The sequence below is a fragment of the Octopus sinensis genome, linkage group LG10 (genome assembly GCF_006345805.1).
Source record: "Octopus sinensis linkage group LG10, ASM634580v1, whole genome shotgun sequence".
Taxonomy (NCBI): domain Eukaryota; kingdom Metazoa; phylum Mollusca; class Cephalopoda; order Octopoda; family Octopodidae; genus Octopus; species Octopus sinensis.
In genome coordinates this window covers 25,483,401-25,506,907 of record NC_043006.1, presented here as the reverse complement: position 1 = coordinate 25,506,907, position 23,507 = coordinate 25,483,401, and the positions used below count along the sequence as shown (strand labels likewise).

General features: G+C 38.7%; 2 protein-coding genes across 6 annotated transcripts in view; one reads left to right on the top strand and one right to left on the bottom strand.

Annotated features, from left to right (window-relative positions):
- The window catches only part of LOC115216812 (solute carrier family 23 member 2-like), a 31,917-nt gene extending 21,053 nt beyond the window's left edge, over nt 1-10,864 (top strand). For 2 of the 5 annotated variants that reach the window (XR_005000906.1, XR_005000903.1), the window contains 7 exons: nt 1,508-1,657; nt 2,301-2,404; nt 4,928-5,057; nt 6,888-7,031; nt 7,900-7,995; nt 10,046-10,364; nt 10,821-10,864. Coding sequence is in view for 1 of the 5 variants with exons in the window: in XM_029786393.2 (XP_029642253.2) it covers nt 1,508-1,657; nt 2,301-2,404; nt 4,928-5,057; nt 6,888-7,031; nt 7,900-7,995; nt 10,046-10,290 (869 nt within the window). In the remaining 4 variants the exon portion in view is untranslated. Of the gene's footprint in view, nt 1-1,507; nt 1,658-2,300; nt 2,405-4,927; nt 5,058-6,887; nt 7,032-7,899; nt 7,996-10,045; nt 10,367-10,409; nt 10,450-10,820 lie in introns of those variants that run through there. The other 3 variants (XR_005000905.1, XR_005000904.1, XM_029786393.2) reach the window with 3 other exon arrangements.
- A 6,028-nt stretch (nt 10,865-16,892) lies between these two features.
- On the bottom strand, nt 16,893-23,353 carry LOC115216813 (S-formylglutathione hydrolase FrmB-like). Its single transcript, XM_029786394.2, has 4 exons — nt 23,270-23,353; nt 20,635-20,700; nt 18,078-18,176; nt 16,893-17,149 (listed from the first exon to the last, which is right to left on the bottom strand). Exons 1-4 carry the CDS (start codon nt 23,336-23,338, stop codon nt 17,057-17,059), a joined length of 327 nt encoding a protein of 108 aa, XP_029642254.2. The 5' UTR covers nt 23,339-23,353; the 3' UTR covers nt 16,893-17,056.
- Nucleotides 23,354-23,507: the final 154 nt, after the last annotated feature.

Genomic DNA, 23,507 nt, shown 5'->3' with positions numbered 1-23,507 from the left:
ATTGTTTCATACGAAGTGTCCTGTATTCATCAGCCAAAACACATATGAGTTTTCCAAACATCCTAGGGGGTGAGGCTACACTCATGAAGTATAGAAGAGAGTTCTATGAAAAGCAAAGTTAGATTGTAAGCAGACTCATATATGTTTTGGCTGATGAATACGGGACACTTGTATTTGCTGCAATATTTGCAGCTTTTAATAAAGCTGTTCTTTGTATGAAACAATTGTACTGAACAACTAATCCATTCTTGTTGCTTTTTTCTTGTTTATAATCACCCCACATTATTTTATGGTTAATACCATAAAGATTTCTGGTGCATCTAAGTTAAGTACCACATTCATGTGAATTCATTGGAACTCACTTGAATCTTAATTGTTTTTACTGAAATTATATATATATAATTAATCCAAACAAGAAAACACAAAAAAACACAACAACGCGAGGACATGGAACAAAAATAGTATTACTGGACGCTCAGGAAAGAAGGAAAGAAGGAGGGTTTAACGTTTCAAGCGGAGCTCTTCGTCGGAAACATAGGAGAAGAAAAGATCCAGAGAAGGGAAGACAGAGGAAAAAAAAATCGCCAACGGTACACACAAGGTCACATTTTGAAAGTATATATTATTATATATATATTATATATAATAATATATTATATATATATATATAATATATATATATATACTTATATATTATATAAAGGCTTAGTAAAATAAATTACTTTGCCGCATACTGAACTCATTAGAAATAGCAGCTAAAAAACTTTTTTAAAACTATTTCTAATACTTAAAGAAAATCTCTCTCATATATATGTTTGCTTAATTCAACTCACAAAGTTTGGGGGTAAGGACATCGAAAAATCAAATGCTAAGGTTTTTGAGAACGTACGTTTCAAGATTAGTCAAAACAACACTTCTATCATCAGCTCAGAAATTCCTTGGTTGGATTTGGAAACACTGAAAATAAGAACATACCCTTGGGTATGTTCTTATTTTCAGTGTTTCCAAATCCAAACCAAGGAATTTTGAGCTGATGATAGAAGTGTTGTTTTGACTAATCTTGAAACGTACGTTCTCAATAACCTTAGCATTGATTTTCGATGTCCTTACCCCCAAACTTTTGTGAGTTGAATTAAGCAAACACTATATATGAGAGAGATTTTCTTTAAGTATTAGAAATAGCTTTAAAAAAGTTTTTTAGCGCTATTTCTAATGAGTTCAGTATGCGGCAAGTAATTTATTTTACTAAGCCCTTTTATATAATGTAATAATTGAATTCGCCTTGAATGGTCCCTTTGCATACTGATACTTGGTGAAATTGATTAATATTAATTAATTTTGCCTCAATTGTTGAAATATATATATATATATATATATATGTATGTATGTATGTATGTATGTATATATATATATATATATATATATATATATATATATATATATATATATATATATATATATATATATATATATATATATATATATATATTTTAAATCTTCATTTCAGGTCAGTGGGGGGTACCAACGGTGAGTCTTGGAGGAGTTCTTGGTATGATATCTGGCGTTTTGGCATCAATGATTGAATCCATTGGAGATTACTATGCATGCGCACGCATATCTGGAGCCCCACCACCTCCAGCCCATGCCATCAACAGGGGTAAATATCAGATATTTCATTTTTCTCATATTTCTTATTACTTTTTTGTTCTTTTACTTGCTGTGGCCAAGCTGGAGTACCACCTAGAAGTGTCGGGTATGATTTTATAGATATCCTGATGTGTGATGTCTGCCAAACTGATGATAATTCCTGAGGTGCACAGATAACAGCGAAAGGAAGGAAGGAAGGAAGGGAGGGAGTTGTGAGAGGGAAGGGAGGAGGAGATGGAAGGGGATGGCATCCTCAAACCAAACCGGACACCCGACCTGAATGCTTATAATAATGTAGTCTCCTCTAAAGGAACCCAAGGCCCCAGACCGTGGCGTTAAATCTTGAGCCGGATCGACTCTACCACTAAGGTAGGATATTGTGGGATTTCAACTCAGTTCATAAAGAACCGGGACAAACACTACAAGGCACTCGGTTCTACATTCATATAGTCCCACCAATTCAGTGTCATGCATTGGTATTTTTTATCGACCCCGAAAAATGAAGGACAAACGTTGATCTGAGAGGGATTTGGTCTTGGAGAGCCAAGAATCAAAACGAAAGAAAGCCGGGATAACATCGATAAATCCTTTACTTGCTTTGTTATTACTCTCTGCACACTTTCTGTTATTTATGATATTGTATTTATTCAAAGGAATCGGTGTAGAAGGGATCGGCTGTCTGTTGGCCGGTGCCATCGGAGGAAGCGGTGGTGTCACATCTTACAGTGAAAATATTGGGACAATTGGCATCACAAAGGTTTGTATAGGATCTATTCTCTGACACATTAAATATTTTCTCTTGAACAGAGGTTTTGGAAACGATTGACGTTTCAAGCCCAAGACACTTCCTTCGTATCAGTGGTTGACTGTCTGTAGTCACTTCCCTCGTGCCAGTTCGCAACTGCCTTTTAACCCCGACAGCAATATCGGCTACAGCAAGCATATGTAATAACCTGTACCTCATCTCAGAAGATATATTACACAAGATACATCGATTTAATTTCATAGTAGGGAGCTTGTAGCATTATGACGGCCTCTTTATATTACCCAATATGAATAGTGGAGGCACATGGCCAAGTAGTTAGAGCAGCAGACTCGCGGTCGAGGGATTGCGGGTTCTAATCTCAGACCGGGTGATGTGTGTGTTTATGAGCGAAACACCTAAGCTCCACGCGGCTCTGGCAGAAGGTAATAGCGAACTTCTGCTGACTCTTTCGCCACAACTTTCTCTCACTCTTTCCTCCTGCATCATGCAGCTCACCTGCGATGGACCGGTGTCCTGTCCGGGTGGGAAACCTATATGCCAAGGAAACCAGGAAACCGGCCCTTATGAGCTAGGTATGGCTTGAGAAGGAACAAACAATATGAATAACCAACAAACAGTTAAATTTGAAAGAAGTTTCGTTAAGTAATTAAAACATCTGACCTTTCAGAATTATAATCAATGCTAACTTCAAAATAGTTAATGCTCTTGATATAACATCAAAGTTAGACACTTGACAACAATACCGCTATAGAAAATTGATTAAACTTTACAATATATCCATAAGAATTTAAACCTCACTCGCTATCTTAATAAGCCAATCAAAAAATGTTAGTCTCCGGTTATCTAGCATCTTATGCGAAATCTTCTTTCAATGTTATGGCAAATTTATTATAATGATGCTCTATTCCGGAGTGGCTTCATGGATAAGATAAAATACATAAGGAACAATGGAAAAAAAAACTGGATAAAAAATGTTTAAAATACTTTGGTACAATCCTCCTTCAACACAAAAAGTAAATACCTACATAATCAGAAAGTTTCAGTTCTAGTAGGCACATACTTTCCTGATATTTACAAATATCATAGATTCTGTTAAATATGGTTAACATAACATGACTAAAATCTGTTGTTCAATTGTAAATAACTTTACCGTGTCTTTATTGAGCAAACCATGAAAAAACTGATATATTGTGTACAATTCAGTTGTCTAATTGTATAAATACTGCCTCATGTCATCTAACCATTAGATGCATAACAAGTTTTCTAGTATATTGGACTGAAGTGGCAGCAGTAAATGTACTAATAATATAAAATTATATCGGTTTAATGGGTAACTAGTTCAAACTAAGATATAACCAACAAGCACACAGCTTCAGAAACCAACAAAACTGAACAGACCCCACGATATCAAAATACATTTGGAGTTTGAGAAATAAATACATTCATTTCATCTTTAAGAATTTCGAAGTTCAAAGAGAAGTAACAATGGTGCCTTGATTTTTCACAAGGCAGGCGAGAAAATGCAATAGAAAAGATGAATTGATTCATCCATCCATCTTTTCCACCCATTATTCCCAGAAGGGTCCTCCATGAGTTCTGAACAGAAGCAACAATCATTACACATTCTTGCTGAATTCCTGAGCGTGACCAACTGAGATTGTGGATATTATCCAACTACTTTTGTTCTTGATCTACCATTAAGTCTCCTGCTGCTTAACTTGGCTTGAAGAATCCACCTTGCGATTCTATCCTGCGATATTCCAATCCCATGATTTTAGAACCAGAGCTGTGATCTCCCAATGCAGAGAAATAGTCGCTCAATTTGGAAAGACTCCCAGCTTGCCAAGCTACGCACACTCTCAAGTCATGTTACTCCAGAGGCCCTTCAAAGGAATCTCACCTCAGCCGCTTCTATCCGCCATCATACTTTTTCAATCACTACACAACTTGTATTACTGTAGACACAAACACCAAATTGAAAGTAGCGAAATTCACCGACTTCTCCTTTTTGGGGAGCAAAAGCTGGAGCTAACTCATTACAGAACCTAAAACCAAACTTTTGAATGACAATAATGGCTGAGAAGCGTAGAGAAATTCCAAAACAGCCTACATGTTCCCAAGCCATGTTTCGATTGTTAAGCAAGGCTTGACTATGTGGCAGGAATTGATATGATAAAAAAAGAACCTAATTATTGAAACGACATTGCCTTTAAGAAGGCAATGTGGAGTGAGCACAGGAAAAATGAAGCAAAAAATATGGGGACCTTAGGGAGCAGCATGAGGCAAGAAGGTAGAAATGTAAAGGATTTCTGGTAGGGGTCGGATGTCATGAGTCAGTACTTACTTGTTGTATTCCCTCTTTATCTCTCTCACTCTTTCTCTTCCTCTCTCTCTTTCATCAACCAACTTTCTATATACATTCCCCCCATTATACACCCTGCGTTCTCTGTTTCTCTCTCATCCATCAACACACACACACACACATACGGTCTATTATACCCTGTCTTGTTATAGATCGCCAGCCGTATTGTCATCTTCACGAGTGGAATCATTATGATGGTGTTGGGATGTTTTGGAAAATTTGGCATTTTATTGGTCACTATGCCAGACCCAATTGTTGGGGGAATGTTCCTCGTGATGTTTGGTAAGTCCTTTTTTTTTCTCTCCCTATTTTGCTCTTTATATGTGTGTGTATATATATATATCACCGTGATCACCGTGACCGACCAGGCTATCAGATGTTGCTCACATTGTTTTAGCCTTTAAATGACGCCACCCCGCTGGCTAAGTGAGCAGGCCAACAGAAGAAAGAGTGAGAGAAAGTTGTGGCGAAAGAATACAGCAGGGATCGCCACCATCCCCTGCCTGAGCCTCGTGGAGCTTTTAGGTGTTTTCACTCAATAAACACTCACAACGCCTGGTCTGGGAATCGAAACTGCGATCCTACGACCGCAAGTCCGCTGCCCTAACCACTGGGCCATTGCGCCTCCACATGTATATATATATATATATATATATATATATATATGTAGTTATAAATGATATGAGCAATTTATTTATGTATGCGCCCTTTTCAAGCCTAGCCGGGCTCATGGGCCTGGTTTCCTGGTTTCTGTGGCGTATGTGTTCTCCCCAGCTGGACAGGATGCCAGTCCATCGCAGCATTACCCAAGAAAAAGGAAGAGACAGTGAGAGAAAGTTGGGGTGAAAGAGTACAACAGGGGTTGCCACTACCCCCTGCCAGAGCCTCGTGGAGCTTTAGGTGTTTTCACTCAATAAACACATACAACGCCTGGTCTGGGAATCGAAACCACGATTCTCTGACAGCGAGTCCGCTGCCCTAACCACTGGGCCATTGCTCCTCCACGATATGAGAAATAGTAAGATGAAATTATTTGAACCATTGGAAAATTCAAATATCATAACAAATTGTTTCGTAACTTAAAGCATACAAAGATTATCTATTTTATTATATTTAATAATATTCAACAAAGATTTTTCACTCACCTGATAAGGTAGCCTAACTTCTGCATAGATTTAAAAGATTATTTGAATTAATGCAGACATGTAACTAATTTATTATTCAATATGATAAAATGAAATAAAATATCTTTGCATTCTTTAAGTTACGAAACAATTGGTTGTGATATTTCCAATGGTCAAATAAATTTCATCATATCATTTATAACTTTATACACCCCTAACGGTTTTCTCTTGTGTCGTACAATTTATTCTATATGCTTTGTAGAATGATACATTAAGGAGATTTTTTATGAGTACTAATAGATTACTTAAATCCATGTGTATATATATATATATGATAGATTGTTAGCCACTACTCACATTTTTTTTCTCTCCTTGTTTCTCTCCTCGTTTTTTCTGTGTCCCTTTCTGAAGAAGAGCGTAGGCTCAAAACGTAAAAGACTTTTTCTATTCCTGAGCGTTATACTAATACATCTGTTTGTTTTGTACACCACCTGTCTTCGTCTTTTGTTTTTTTCGTAAACTCTCCCTATATATATATATATATATAGACGAAGATATGTATATATATGTATGTACGTATGTATGTATGTATGTGTGTGCGTATATATATATACGCACACACACATAGATATATACATACATAAATATATTTTTTTTTTAATTGCTTCAATCATTTGTCTATGGCCATGCTGGAGCACCGCCTTTAGTCAAACAAATCAACTCCAGAACTTATTCTTTGTAAGCCTAGTACTTATTCCATTGGTCTCTTTTGCTGAACTGCTAAGTTATGGGGGGGGACGTAAAGACACCAACACCAGTTGTCAAGTGATGTTGGGGTACAAACATAGATACACAAATACATACATACATGCATGTGTGTGTGTGTGTATGTGGCCAAAAACTGACTGGACCAAATAGAAAAATAAAGGTAATCGATATAGTTCTGTCTCTCTCTTTCCCTCTCTCTCTATATATGTTTCTTTTACAGGAATGGTAGCTGCAGTCGGTATTTCCAATTTGCAACACGTTAATTTAGAATCTTCACGGAATTTGATGATTCTTGGAGTATCCTTGTTTGTTGGATTATCTCTGCCCTTATGGATTCAGGCAAATCAAGCTGACGTTAAAACAGGTGAGAAAATTGCATCAATACAGGTGTGATTATGCATTTATACAGGTAGATCTTGCATTAATGCAGGTGAAACACCAAATACTGGAAGATGTTACACACCTGTCAACCTGTATACATACTTACCTATCTATCCATGTATGTATGTATGTATGTATGTGTGTATATATATGCATGTATATATATCTATATGTATGTATACTTATTCATATATCCATCAGTCTATTTACCATCTAACTTTCGATCTAGCCCTCTGAGAATATTTCTATCTATCTATCTATCTATCTATCTATCTGTCTGTCTGTCTGTCTCTCTGTCTGTCTGTCTGTCTATCTATCTGTCTGTCTGTCTGTCTGTCTATCTGTCTGTCTGTCTGTCTGTCTGTCTATCTATCTGTCTGTCTGTCTGTCTATCTATCTATCTATCTGTCTGTCTATCTATCTATCTATCTATCTATCTATCTATCTATCTATCTATCTATCAATCTATCTATCTATCTATCAATCTATCTATCTATCTATCTATCTATCTATCTATCAATCTATCTGTCTGTCTGTCTGTCTATCTATCTATCTGTATATCTATCTATCTGTCTGTCTGTCTATCTATCTATCTATCTATCTGTCTGTCTGTCTGTCTATCTATCTATCTATATACCTATGTATCTTTCTGACTGTTTACCAGTCTGCCTATCAGTCTCTCTCTCTCTGTCTCTCCCTCTCTCTCTTTCACTCACTCTCTCATATTCCATATATATTTCTAGTTAACATATTCCAGCCATTAATTATATGAATCCTCAGATTAACAATTTTACCAAAATCCATCATCCAAAGATTAACAGATTTCAGTTCTGAAATTCTTATTTTCTCAGGAAGTGCTCAACTGGACCAAGTTCTTAGAATTCTTCTGAGTTCCAATATGTTTGTCGGAGGTTTTATTGGGTTTGTTTTAGACAACACAATCCCAGGTAAGAATGTTCTTTTAATTCCTTCATTTATCCAGATTAAGATCCACCGAGGTCCTAAACACTTAAAAAGATATTGAGGCCACCATAAAAGATTATGTAATTCAAAATGTAAACAGAAATCAGAAATCAGAACCAAAATCGAAGTCGATCAACATCAATGAAAATTGCAGCTGTGATACCAGTGCTGGTGGCACGTAAGCGAACCATCCGATCGTGGCCGTTGCCAGCGCCGCCCCGACTGGCCTCCGTGCCGGTGACACTTAAATATCACCCTCTGATCGTGGCCGTTGCCAGCCTCGCCTGGCCCCCCGTGCCGGTGGCACGTAAAAAGCACCATCCGTCCGTGGCCGTTTGCCAGCCCCGTCTGGCACCTGTGCCGGTGGCACATAAAAAGCACCCACTACACTCAGAGTGGTTGGCGTTAGGAAGGGCACCCAGCCGTAGAAACATTGCCAGATCAGACTGGGCCTGGTGCAGCCTTCTGGCTTCCCAGACCCCAGTTGAACCGTCCAACCCATGCTAGCGTGGAAAGCGGATGCTAAATGATGATGATAATGATGATGAAACAATAACAAACCATAAAATGAATATTTATTTTTCAAAACGAAACAAAACAGTAAGAGGGAAAATAATGTTTATTTTTGTATTTTTTCCACTTTATTTATATTTGAAAAGTTTCCTCCTACTTTTTTGAATTGCAAAGTCTTTGAATCAGATCCTCAAAATTAATATTAAGTAACACATCTGCATCTATGTGGAGGCAAATGGCCTAGTGGTTAGAGCAGCAGACTTGCGGTCGAGGGATGTGTACAAGATGAAGTTAGGATGAATGCTGGTGACAGAGATGGAGGTTCTGAATACTGCTGGACAATGTCGAGTCTCCATGTGGCTTCTGGTGTGTTGTCACTGGAACTGGCTGTGTCCTGCGTGGTCAGTGGCTAGATCTAAAAAGGCCTGGAACCGACTGACTTCGAGACAGTGTTGAAGCTATCGTTTTATACCATGCTATCAGCTCACCGAAGTTTTGGAAGACATTGTCTCACATGACCTTATCAGAAAGCTGCAATTGGCTGAGTTGCACATTGGTGCATAATAGAGCAAGAGATAAAAGTGCGCCAATACCAACCAATCAGAGTAGTGGACACAACAGGGTGCAAAAAGGCAACCGAAGGCTAGCTGTTATCTACTACGTCCGTATTCATGTATATATAACAGAGAGAGAGAGTCCGTTACGCTATAAAGTGCCCCAGGCTGCTTATGGATTAACTTGTATGAGCCGAGCATCTGCTTTTTGCTGGCACAAAAGGTTCAAGCAATGTAGAGAAGAGGTGAGAGATGATAAGAGATGTGGGAGGGAGAAGGGTTCCAGAATATCAGAGCTGGTTGAGAATATTCGCAATTCTCTGGATGAAGGCCATCACGTCTCTATAATGTCTTTAAGCTTGCAGTTTGGAGTATGTGTGACAACTGTACACAGAATTATTCAAGAAGATCTGAGCGTGTGCAAAATTTCTGCAAAGTTTGTTCCTAGAGTGCTCAATAACGAACAGAGGGAGAGAGGCATTGGTAACAGCAGGGAGATGTTTGAGCTGATTACCTCCAGTCCAGGAGCAATTGAGTCTCGTGGTTTCGATTCTCAGACCAGGCGTCGTGTTTAATGAGCAAAAACACCTAAAGCTCCACGAGGCTCCGGCAGGTGGCGACCCCTGCTGTACTCTTTCACAACTTTCTCTCACTCTTTCTTCTGTTTCTGTTGTACCTGTATTTCAAAGGGGCCAGCCTTGTCACACTCTGTGTCATGCTGAATCTCCCCGAAAACTACGTTAAGGGTACACGTGTCTATGGAGTACTCAGCCACTTGCACATTAATTTCACGAGCAGGCTGTTCCGTTGATCGGATCAACTGGAACCCTTGTCATCGTAACCGACGGAGTGCCACGATTATGTATGTATAATTATTCTTAGAACATATTCTATCCTTGTTAATGCAAGAACCTGATTGTTAAAACATTATAGCATAATTCTAATTACTGTTAACATTTAATTTCAGGAACTCCTGAAGAACGCGGAATTATCAAATGGGACAATATTGTTGATAGCAAAGCTGAAAATATTTCCGAGTCCTATGATACGTACTCATTCCCACGACCAATACAGAAACTTGTTGACAGGTGGAATTGGCCTGTTTACGTACCCTTTTGTCCATCTTATAATTCCTACATCTCCAGGCTCGTCAAACGTATGGCTGCCTGCTGTTCGTGCCGCAAAAAACCAACTGAACCTGTGGCAGCATAATCCATTGAAGCTATGTTGTAGCCGTGGTTTCTGATAATTTTGTTTACATATTCACTTAATATATATATATATATATATATAATATATATATATATATATATATATATATATATATATATATATGTGTGTGTATGTATGTGCATGTGTGTGTGTGTATGTGTGTATATATATATATATATATATAATATATATATATATATATATTATTACGGAGATGTACTTGCATACCAAGTGATTTGATCTGAGATCGTGTGCTGAAACGAAAACAATTGCAGCGTGGAAGCCATTTAAGAAACACACAAAAGCCGTTCGATTCACTTCAACATTTAAGTTCATCGCTTTAAGACCACGACCTGTTCACTGACAAAAAAATCTGTGCTGCTGCATATATATATATATACAGGGTGTCCACTAAGTCTGGGTACATGGAGTAAATAAAATCATAACATAAAGAATTAAATATAAGAAATGATAATTTCTTAAAGTATGTGTTAATCCCCATGTACCCAGACTTTCTGAACACCTTGTATATGTGTGTGTGTGTGTATGTATGTATATGTGTGTGTGTGTGTGTATGTGGTTCAACCCGGCTTTCAATTAATTGATTTTTGAAATTTTGATTTTAACTCTTGGACTAGTATGTAAACGCGATGATGGATTTGTTTCGCGCTATGCAGATTTCATTCCGTATAGCAAAGTCTCATGCATATATTTTGTTTATTTGTTTATATTTCTACATATACATTAGAAAAAACCTTCAGCTTTGTTTATTTCATGCTATTGTATTGTATAGCAATGTTGTCAAAAATTAGAATTTTGATGTAAATATGTGTATAGCCATGGATATGTATTTGTAAGCATGCGTCTCTGTGTATGTGTAAGTGAGCGTATGTTTGTGCTTAAGCACACACATACACGACTGTATGTGCATGTATCCATTTGAACTTGTGTTTGTATACTTGTCTCTATATATGTCAATAACGTGGTTACACAGCTTGTATACATAATTTTTCCTATTTCGTTTTTTTCCCCCACCCCTCCTTTTCTTTTTTCCTTCCCCCTTCTTCGTTCCTTTTTCTCTCTCTTCCTTTCTTTCGTTTTTTTCTCTAACTGATACTGGTGCATACAACTTTACATCTCCCTCACTTAAGCTTTGCTCCGTAAATAAGAAACACTACATTAGCATCGATGATTTTAACTTGCGTGCGAGATAGATTGCGTACACATATGTATGCATGCATTTGTGTGTATATTTTATATTTATATTTATACGTCTGTATATGTATGGCGTTTGCATGCATCCTTCTGTGTATGTTAATATATATATATATATGTACACTTTAATATGAATATGTATTGCAGTGTAATATTTATAATGCGTTTTAATTTCCATGCATTAATTATATTTCCTTCATTAACGTCAATATGTATTTTATTCAATGTAAGGTTTTTTCCTCGAATTTTATAATTTTTATAATTTTTTTTATATATATATATACATATATATTTTTGAGCTCATTTTTTTGTTTATCGCTCAAAGATTGATCGTTATTTCTAAAGGGCCAATCAAACAAGTCCATTTTTTAAAGGTGTAGCGTTTGTAAGAGTCTGGATTGAATTGATATATCGGTTCCATTCTAACAAAAACTGTCTGATGAACAGCAACGAGAAACTCAGAGTAACAGATTTTGTTGAATTTTCTGCTGCTTTAAATAAAGTATATATATATATATATTTGCCATTGAAATATGGCTAACCCCTAAGGGTGGATGCTACTGTAGTTTGTAACCCTAGGAGGGCACCTCCTCCAGCTGCCTATAGACACACTTTCTGTGCCCTATCAGTATTTGCAAAGGTGTCCTCCTGGGGCTACAAACTACAGTAGCATCCCCCCTTAGGGGTTAGCCATATTTCAATGGCAAATATACGTCACGATGTGTTGCAGCTACTGTTTATAACTCGCTCTGAGATTTATTATATATATATATATATAGGCGCAGGAGTGGCTGTGTGGTAAGTAGCTTGCTAACCAACCCCATGGTTCCGGGTTCAGTCCCACTGCGTGGCATCTTGGGCAAGTCTCTTCTGCTATAGCCCCAGGCCGACCAATGCCTTGTGAGTGGATTTGGTAGATGGAAACTGAAAGAAGCCTATCGTATATATGTGTATGTATGTGTGTGTGTGTTTGTCCCCCAAGCATTGCTTGACAACCGATGCTGGTGTGTTTACATCCCCGTCACTTAGCGGTTCAGCAAAAGAGACCGATAGAATAAGTACAGGGCTTACAAAGAATAAGTCCCGGGGTCGAGTTGCTCGACTAAAGACGGTGCTCCAGCATGGCTGCAGTCAAATGACTGAAACAAGTAAAAGAGTAAAAGAGTAATATATATATATATATATTTGTATGTGTGTGTGTGTGTATATATATATTTGTGTGTGTGTGTTGGGGTGTGTATATATATATGTGTATTGAGTTGTGTCCTTCAATGGCAAAATGTAACTTCAAAGATTCCCTAAACAAGATCTGAAAAGATGTAAATAATGTTAAGTTCCGACTGGTGCCCCAGCATGGCCACGGTCCACTGAATCAGTACAGTTATGTGCACAATATGTATTTGCTGTATTGACTTACATATCTCAATGTTCCAGGTTCAAACCTTGTTGAGCTCAACACTTTGATTTTTTTTTTTGGTGATGGGGCAAGGGCAAGGTGAATGTAGGGTCTATAAAAAGTAACAGTTATATACTGGGGTCCAGCTGTTTCGATGCTATGCATAAAAAGAGAGAGAGAGAGACATAGATAAAAACATAGCCTGATGCTCACGTGTATAACGAGAAACTCATTACAATTTATAATTAAACACAAATAGCAGAAACACATCCCTTCTCTTCAGACATATAAAGAGAGTGGGGGGGGAGAAAGAGGGAGGGAGTGGGAGAGAGAGAAAGAGTGGGGGGAGTGGGGGAGAGAGCGAAAGAGAGAGAGAGTGGTGGAGAGAAAGAGAGAGAGGGGGAAAGAGAGAGAGAGAGTGGGGGAGAGAAAGAGAGAGAGAGAGAGAGAGAGAGAGTGGGGGACAGAAAGAGAGAGAGAGTGGGGGAGATAAAGAGAGAAAGGGGAGAGAGAGAGTGAGTGAGTGGGGGAGAGAAAGAGAGAGTGAGGGGGAAAGAGAGTGGGGGAGAGAAAAAGAGAGAGAAAGAGAGAATGAAACATTAAAATGTCAAATAAATGAACATCGAATCAGTGACACCAAAAATGGAAGAGCCAGAAGGTCTTACACCCGGTTCAATATAATCACTTGTTCCCTTCACTAAAATATGTCCTTATTATTAAATATCACTAACTGCCCCTTGATGAATCCCTAAAATAGGTGGATTTGTGCCAAAACTAAAAAATGTTTCTTCGAATTCAGCCCCAAACTGAATATTGTTTAGATTAAATGAATAAGTTAATATATATTCTTTTCTACTCTAGGCACAAGGCCTGAAATTTGGGGAGGAGGGGGCCAGTCGATTAGATCGACCCCAGTATACAACTGGTACTAAACTTATCGACCCTGAAAGGATGAAAGGCAAAGTCAACCTTGGCAGAATTTGAACTCAGAACGTAAGGTCAGACGAAATACCACTAAGTGTTTTGCCTGGTGTGCTAATGTTTCAGCCAGCTCGCCGCCTTTAAGTTACTCTTTTATTTGTTTCAGTCATTTAAGTACGGCCAAACAAATCGACCCCAGGACTCTTTGTAAGCCTAGTACTTATTCTATCGGTCTCTTTTGCCAAACTGTTAAGTTACGGGGACGTAAACACACCGGCATCGTTTTCCAAGCGATGGTGGGAGGGACAAACACAGACACACACACATATATACATATATCATCATCATCATATACGACAGGCTTCTTTCAGTTTCCCTCTACCAAATCCACTCACAAGGCTTTGGTTGGCCCGAGGCTATAGTGGAAGGCACTTGCCCAAAGTGCCATGCAGTGGGACTGAACCTGGAACCATGTTGTTGGGAAGCAAGCTTCTTACCACACAGCCACTCCCGTAGAAATAAAACAATTTTCTTCTCCTGTCCCCTACACATCATTACACCCCATATTTACATCTCTGATAGGTTTCAATCAGTTTTCAAACTCAAATCCTATTCAGATCTCTCGGAACAGGATATCTGCGTGAAACCAGGCTAGATTTGAACCTGTGATCTTTAGAATGAATGTTAACGGTGTTTATATCAAGCACCCCAATAAAATGCACCTTGTACACCTTATGTTGTATAGTGGTTAGTGAATGAAGTGGGAAGGGTACATTTAAGGGTTAGGACAATCCTTTAGTGTTGTTCTGGCAAAGTTATTGCTTACAGTGAATGAACACACACGAAGACAAAACACACACACAAACACATACATAAATACATTTTCTTTCTTTTACTCATTTCAGTCATCTGACTGGAGTCATACTGGAGCACTGCCTTGAAAGGTTTTTTTTTATTTTAGTCGAATAAACTGACCCCAGAGCTTATTCTTTGTAAGCCTAGTATTTATTTTATCAGTCTCTTTTGACGAACCACTACGTTACAGGGATGTAAACACACCAACACCAGTAGTCAAGCAGTGATACAGGGACAAACACAGACACACACACGGATACATACACATACACACACATATATATCTATATATATAAAACTGAGATTGTCTGTCTGAATGTGTGCCTCGCTAAAACTCGAGAACTACCCAACCAATTTCATTCAAATTTTACACATGCCTTACTTGGGGTCCAAGCAGTGTCATGGGCCCAAAAAATGTTCAACCTCTTGCCTAATTCGAGCCCGGAACAATCTCTTTCTCTTACACTATTTCAGTATTATGTGTCAAAAGTGAAACAATAACATCTCTATTGTAATGTGAGATAATACTTTCAGTTTTAATAGGTTTAACTATTAATATTTTCACTTTGTATATATATATATTAGGCTAAAGCTTATATAAAAATACCAATATTATTATTTACAGGATTGTAAAATATGGTGCTGTAAAAATAAACCATTCACACCGCAAGCATATATATGTTTCATGTCTATTACTTTCATGATGATATATTTATCATAGGGCCAACTAAAGGGTCTGAAAAGGTTTGGGACAAAATTACAAAATTGCTTTGAACAGTCAAAGAGATAATGTCACAGATAGGCTAACTTTGAATATATACTTTGTGTAACAATACACTAATGTTACATTAAATGGTTTCTGTTTCTTTATTACCCACAAGGGGCTAAACATAGAGGGGACAAACAAGGACAGACAAACGGATTAAGTCGATTACATCGACCCCAGTGCGAAACTGGTACTTTATTTATCGACCCTGAAAGGATGAAAGGCAAAGTCAACCTCGGCGGAATTTGAACTCAGAATGTAACGGCAGATGAAATACCTATTTCTTTACTACCCACAAGGAGCTAAACACAGAGATGACAAACAAGGACAGACAAATGGATTAAGTCGATTACATTGACCCCTGTGCGTAACTGGTACTTAATTTATTGACCCCATAAGGATGAAAGGCAAAGTTGACCTCGGTGGAATTTGAACTCAGAACGTAGTGGCAGACGAAATACGGCTACGCATTTCGCCCAGTGTGCTAACAGTTCTGCCAGCTCGCCACCTTTTCTTAAATGTTACATTAAACGGTCTCTTCTAACAGAACTGCTTAACCTTTGACCTGTCCTGTGTAACACATCTGATATACAGGACATATAACCTTGGCATCCATGCATCATATACAATTCACATTCTCAAATTTTTTTCAACTGCCAGAGTAACTTGAGACTTATGAGAGGAAAGGTTTATATAACTCAGAACATTTGAAGCGAGGGCTATCTAAAAAAGCTCATGAACAAGGATGGACATTGAGGACAAATTTATCAAAATGCTTCGGACAGGCAAAGAGTTAATGTCACAGATAGACTCACTATGAATACTTTGTATAACATAATACACTGATGTTACATTAAACGGTCTCTTCTGATAGAAATGATTAACGCTTTACCTGTCCTATGGTTTACATCTGACACACAGGATATATATACTTGGCAGCCATGCATTATATACAATTCACATTTTAAATTTTTTTTCAAATACCAGAATAACTTAAGACTTGTGAAAGGAAATATTTATATTACTCAATACAAACAAAACAAGGGCCAACTAAAAGGTCTGGGGATTAAGGACAAACTTATGAAAATGATTTGGACAAGCAAACAGTGAAGGATCTACTCTGGGAATACAAGTTTATTTTTTTCATATTTAAATGCTGCAATAAGCAGGAAAAGAAAATTGATAACGAGGTATTGATTACCAGATATTTTAATTAGCTACAAAAATACCAAATATGAATCTGTTATTTCTTCCGAAATACCAGGGTAACTTAAGACTTTTGAAAGGAAATTAGGGTTAGGGAAATATTTCTATTACTCAAAGGAAATATTTCTATTACTCAATACAAGCAAAATAACGGCCAGCTAAAAGGTCTGGGGGGGATTTAGGACAAACTTATGAAAATGATTAGGACAAGCTTTTTCTTGTGATGGATCTACTCTGGGAATACAAGTTTATGTTTTTTATTTAAATGCTGCAATAAGAAGGAAAAGAAAATTGATAACGAGGTATTGATTAGCACCACATATTTTAATTAGCTATAAAAATACCAAACATAAATCTGTTATTTCTTCCAAAAACTTCAACCGGCAGGAAAAAAAACAGTCTATATATCAGTATTTGCTTACTTCATTCAGATATTTAGCATGATGCTTAATGTGGTCACCAATAAAAGACGCGATGAAGTAGTAACTGTGGTCGTAGCCCTGAAAATAGAAGATGGACGTTTGAGGCAGGAACATTGTTGTCTTATATTGATGTGTTATCGAGCAATGATGACCAACACCTCTGAAAATATGATTATTGATGTGTGACAAGCAAAGTAAAATGGATCCCCACAACACTGCCTGATCTACAGCCTGTATCTTCTCTTGGTCCTTGAAGGGTTGCTCTGGCACCTGTTCCAGGCTAAAACCGACCTCACCTGTGCTTGTGCCATGTAAAAAGCATCCAGTCCACACTGTGAAGTGGTTGGCATTTGGAAGGGCATCCAGCTGTAAAAACTCTGCCAAAACTGACCTCACCTGTGCTGGCACCATGTAAAAAGCACTCTGTCCAATCCGCAGGGTGGTTGGTGTTGGGAAGGGCATCCAGCTGTAAAAACCTTGCCAAAACTGACCTCACCTGTGCTTGTGCCACGTAAAAAGCATCCAGTCCACACTGTGAAGTGGTTGGCATTTGGAAGGGCATCCAGCTGTAAAAACCTTGCCAAAACTGACCTCACCTGTGCTTGTGCCACGTAAAAAGCATCCAGTCCACACTGTGAAGTGGTTGGCATTTGGAAAGGCATCCAGCTGTAAAAACCTTGCCAAAACTGACCTCACCTGTGCTTGTGCCATGTAAAAAGCATCCAGTCCACACTGTGAAGTGGTTGGCATTTGGAAGGGCATCCAGCTGTAAAAACCTTGCCAAAACTGACCTCACCTGTGCTTGTGCCATGTAAAAAGCATCCAGTTCACTCCGTGGGGTGGTCGGTGTTACGAAGGAGGCATGCAGCTGTAAAAACCAGGCCAAAACAGACACAGAAGCCTGGTGTGGTCTTTTGCCTGACTAGCAGCTCTGGTCAAACCATCCAACCCATGCCAACAGATGCTAAATGATGATGGTGGTGATGATGATATTCCAAGTCCTTACCTCATGTTTTCGGATTGTGGCTGCAACATTTTTCTCCCAAACAACCTTCTCCAAATTGTCTGTTAATGACTCAATGTTTTGAAAGATATCAGCCAAACCCTAAAATACAAAATTAAAATCCCAATTAATCCCACCTAATCTAGTTTCAATCCTAATATTACACAGTACAATTTTTTCTAGCCTCAACTCTACAATACTAAATCAACCTTTTAGCAGTCACATAATCAATCAAACCTGACAAATGAAGTGAGTTCATGGCTCGCAGGATGGCCTGCTGTGCTAACCTTGGATTGTAGAGTGACCCGCTGTTCATGAAGAGACCTTCTGAGTCAAGTACGTCAACATCAAAATAAAAATCAAATGGAAATTGTAGTTATGATACCCATGCCGGTGGCACGTAAAAAGCACCAACCAATCATGGCCGTTTGCCAGCCTCCTCTGGCCCCTGTGCCGGTGGCACATGAAAAGCAACCACTACACTCACAGAGTGGTTGGCGTTTGGAAGGGCATCCAGCTGTAGAAACACTGCCAGATCAGACTGGAGCCTGGCGCAGACTCCTGGCTTCCCAGACCCCGGTCGAACCGTCCAATCCATGCTAGCATGGAAAACGGACGTTAGATGATGATGATGATGTAATTGGGGGAGGGCGCAGCTGATTAAATTGACCTCAGTACGAAACTGGTACTTAATTTATAAACCCCGAAAAGATGAAAGGCAAAGTCAACCTCAGAGGAATTTGAACTCAGAACGTAAAGACGGATGAAATACCTATTTCTTTATTACCCACAAGGGGACAAACAAGGACAGACATAGGTATTAAGTCGATTACATCGACCCCAGTGTGTAACTGGTACTTAATTTATTGACCCCGAAAGGATGAAAGGCAAAGTCGACCTTGGTGGAATTTGAACTCAGAACGTAACAGCAGACGAAATACCTATTTCTTTACTACCCACAAGGAGCTAAACACAGAGGGGACAAACAAGGACAGACATAGGTATTAAGTCGATTACATCGACCCCAGTGTGTAACTGGTACTTAATTTATCGACCCCGAAAGGATGAAAGGCAAAGTCGACCTTGGTGGAATTTGAACTCAGAACGTAACGGCAGACGAAATACCTATTTCTTTACTATCCACAAGGGGCTAAACACACAAAGTACAAACAAGGACAGACATAGGTATTAAGTCGATTACATCGACCCGAGTGCGTAACTGCTACTTAATTTATCAACCCCGAAAGGATGAAAGGCAGAGTCGACCTTGGCGGAATTTGAACTCAACATTACGGCAGACAAAATACCGCAAAGCATTTCACCCGGTGTGCTAATCTTTCTGCCCGCTCATCGCCTTAAAATGTAAAACTTATTGAATTACTCTTGCATTATCTTGCAGCTTCAAGATTCTGATGATGATGTGGGTGTTTATTTTTAGAATGACATTGTAGGATAGGTATGACAGGCCAGATCTGGTCACTTTGAACAAAAAAACAGGGACAGTATTCAGGCTGGGTTTGACCAGTTTAAATGCTAAAGGATTAAATACCAATTAATCCTATTTAATCTGTTTTCAATGCAAAATTACAATGTATAATTATTTCTGGTTAGCTTTTTTTCATATAGTCAAATCTCTCTTAACTCACAACCTACTATCTTTTAAAAAAAAGAATGGGTACATGAGCAGGGCTTATAAAATAAAGTTAGAATTTACCAAAAATCAAAAGACAAAGACAGGTGTGTAAACAACAAACAGGTGTATTAGTTTAACGCTCGGGAAGGTGAGAAAGTCTTTTACATTTCGAACCAATGCTCTTCAGCAGAAAGGAACACGAGAAAATAAAGAGAGAGAATAAAAAAAGCTTTAGTGGCTAGCAGTTGATCATGGTAATGGCCAGACTGCAAATCAAGTTTTAGGGTTGATTTAATTAACTAATACAGATATAGTACCAACTTTCTAGACTGTGATGGTCCAGAACCTCTTAAAATTCACACTAATTTACAAGCAACCCCAAGTTCAGAACAGTATCAATAAACTTGTATCATTTATTTTACTGATAATATTAAACTGGTTTTTGAAACATAAATTCACATGAAATTTTGAGAGAAGATATTAATTTATATCAAATTAAAACAAGAAGTTTGTATCACAGAACTAGGAGTGGTGGTCTCAGAACGTAACAGCAGACGAAATACCTATTTCTTGACTACCCACAAGTATGAAAAGAGTAAGGAGTAACAACTCATATTTAGTGAGATTCAAATGGAGTAAAACGGGAGTACAAGACCACGAATGTGTATGTATACGAGTGTATATGAATATATGTACATGTAAGTGTATGTATATATTTATATAGTTGTGTTTGTGTATACGTGAATGTATGTTGATGTGAGTGTGTGAGTGTGTATATGTGTACATTTGAGTATGTGAATGCATATGTGTGTATGAGATTGCGAGAGTAGGTGGCAGTGCATGTGACAATGTGCCCAGGTGTGTCTGTGTGTCTTATTAAAATACCTGTTTTGCAAAGTGGGTCAGAAAGTGATTAACTACAGTTACCTGGTCAATGAGGATGTCAGCAAATGGACTTCCGTTCTTCCTCATCAAACTACAGGTATCATATTCCTTGGTAAATGAAAAAAACATATTTTACAAACAGACTTCAAAACGATCAGTTCTTCAAATATTTCGTGATTAAACCTGGTTGTTTGCTCTCCTCAAGTTATGTACACATCTGTGGATTGTGTGTGTGTGTGTCAATGTTCTCAGCAAGAATCAATGACATCATCGTTTGCAGCTCAGCAACAATCAGTGATGTCATCATTTGCAGTTCAGCAACAATCAGTGATGTCATCATCTGCAGTTCAGCAAGAATCAATGACATTTGCAGCTCAGCAACAACAATGTTCTCAGCAAGAATCAATGACATCATCGTTTGCAGCTCAGCAACAATCAGTGACATCATCATTTGCAGTTCAGCAACAATCAGTGATGTCATCATCTGCAGTTCAGCAACAATCAGTGATGTCATCATTTGCAGCTCAGCAACAATTAGTGACATCATCATTTGCAGTTCAGCAACAATCAGTGACATCATCATTTGCAGCTCAGCAACAATCAGTGACATCATCATTTGCAGCTCAGCAACAATCAGTGATGTCATCATTTGTAGCTCAACAACAATCAGTGACATCATCATTTGCAGCTCAGCAACAATCAGTGACATCATCATTTGCAGCTCAGCAACAATTAGTGACATCATCATTTGCAGTTCAGCAACAATCAGTGACATCATCATCTGCAGTCAGCAACAATCAGTGATGTCATCATTTGCAGCTCAACAACAATCAGTGACATCCTCGTTTGCAGCTCAGCAACAATCAGTGATGTCATCATCATTTGCAGTTCAGCAACAATCAGTGATGTCATCATCATTTACAGTTCAGCAACAATCAGTGATGTCATCATCATTTGCAGTTCAGCAACAATCAGTGATGTCATCATTCCATTTAGGCAACAATCATTTGATATTTCCTCTCGGTTGATAACCCTGTGCTTCCATATTTCCACTGGAATAAGAAACAAAAATCCCTTGCACAAAAAAACAGGTATGGATTAGTGACAGCAGATGCACCTGGCCATAGAAATATGACCTCAACTTTCTTGAATCTCAGCTGCACTAATGTGGAAGAACAAATGCTTAACAAAATGAATTAACAAATGAACAATATAGGTGCAGGAGTGGCTGTGTGTTTACCAACCACATGGTTCTGGGTTCAGTCCCACTGCGTGGTATCTTGGGCAAGTGTCTTCTGCTATAGCCTCGGGCCGACCAAAGCCTTGTGAGTGGATTTGGTAGATGGAAACTGAAAGAAGCCCGTCGTATATATGTATGTGAGTGTATGTTTGTGTGTCTGTGTTTGTCCCCCTAGCATTGCTTGACAACCGATGCTGGTGTGTTTATGTCCCTGTCACTTAGCGGTTCGGCAAAAGAGACCGATAGAATAAGTACTGGGCTTACAAAGAATAAGTCCCGGGGTCGAGTTGCTTGATTAAAGGCGGTGCTCCAGCTTGGCCGCAGTCAAAATGCCTGAAACAAGTAAAAAAAGAGAAAGAAAATATACACTCCAACGGATGCAAGCATTGAGATGGATGTAAAACTATGGGGTCTCGAGTTCAGTCCCAGTGTGTGGTATCTCCGCCTGTAGTCCAAGACCAATAAAAGTCAGGTGAGTCGTGGTTTTGGTAGACAGTAACTTACCAGGTGTGTGTGTGTGAGGACTACACACACACGCACACACGTACATAATGTATGTACTTTGCTTGATGGCCAGTCAGCTGCAATGAGATGCAGTGAAGATGACTCTTTCAAAGCACCAGGTGTTAAAACACCTGGAAGTCATAATCATAGACAGGTGAGACAACTTACTCCAAGTCCCTTTCAGGAGGGATGGGCACTGATGCTTCACCCTTTTTATGACCAGCAGATGAGTTTTCAACCATTTTGCATATAGTCATGGGAAAAAAATTTTTATTTGCTTTCGGTTCAGTTCAGGTGTGCAATGTTGATAAGCCACAGAAATGGTGAAACATCAGTGTCTATCGCACCTGAGACAATTATCTCACCTGTCTATAACTATGGCTTTCAGAGTTTGAGAAAGCTATCGTCACTCCATCAACTCACAGCCAACCAGAGAACTAGCAAAGTACATGCATTCTGTATGTGTATTCAATAATGTTTACAAGGCACAGGAATGGCTGTGTGGTAAGTGGCTTGCTTACCAACCACATGGTTCTGGGTTCAGTCCCACTGCGTGGCACCTTGGGCAAGTGTCTTCAACTATAGCCTCGGGCCGACCAAAACCTTGTGAGTAGATTTGGTAGACGGAAACTAAAAGAAGCCTGTTGTGTATATGTATGTATATATTTATATATATATGATGATGATGATGATATATATATATATATATATATATATATATCATCATCATCATCATCGTTTAACGTCCGCTTTCCATGTTAGCATGGGTTGGACGGTTCAACTGGGGTCTGGGAAGCCCGAAGGCTGCACCAGGCCAGTCAGATCTGGCAGTGTTTCTACAGCTGGATGCCCTTGGAGGCGGGAAGGGGGGGGAGAAGGAAATGAGAGCTCGGATAGTAGAGGACACTGTATTTAAGAATTTGTTTCGCTCACCATGATACGTGAGATTTTTTGGCGATCTTTCGTTTCAACTCGAAATAATGTAAACATTGAATCGATCATTTCCGTGACCACATGTGGTCTTGTAAATTGTCAGTTGGGAAGAGGAAGCCAATGGGTTGTGCGTGCGTGCTTGTTCCTCTGCGTGTGTGTGTGTGTGCGCGCGCGCTTTTTCTTGTTTGTGTGTGTGTGCATGTTTGTTATTTCTACATTCCACAACATATGTGTGTTA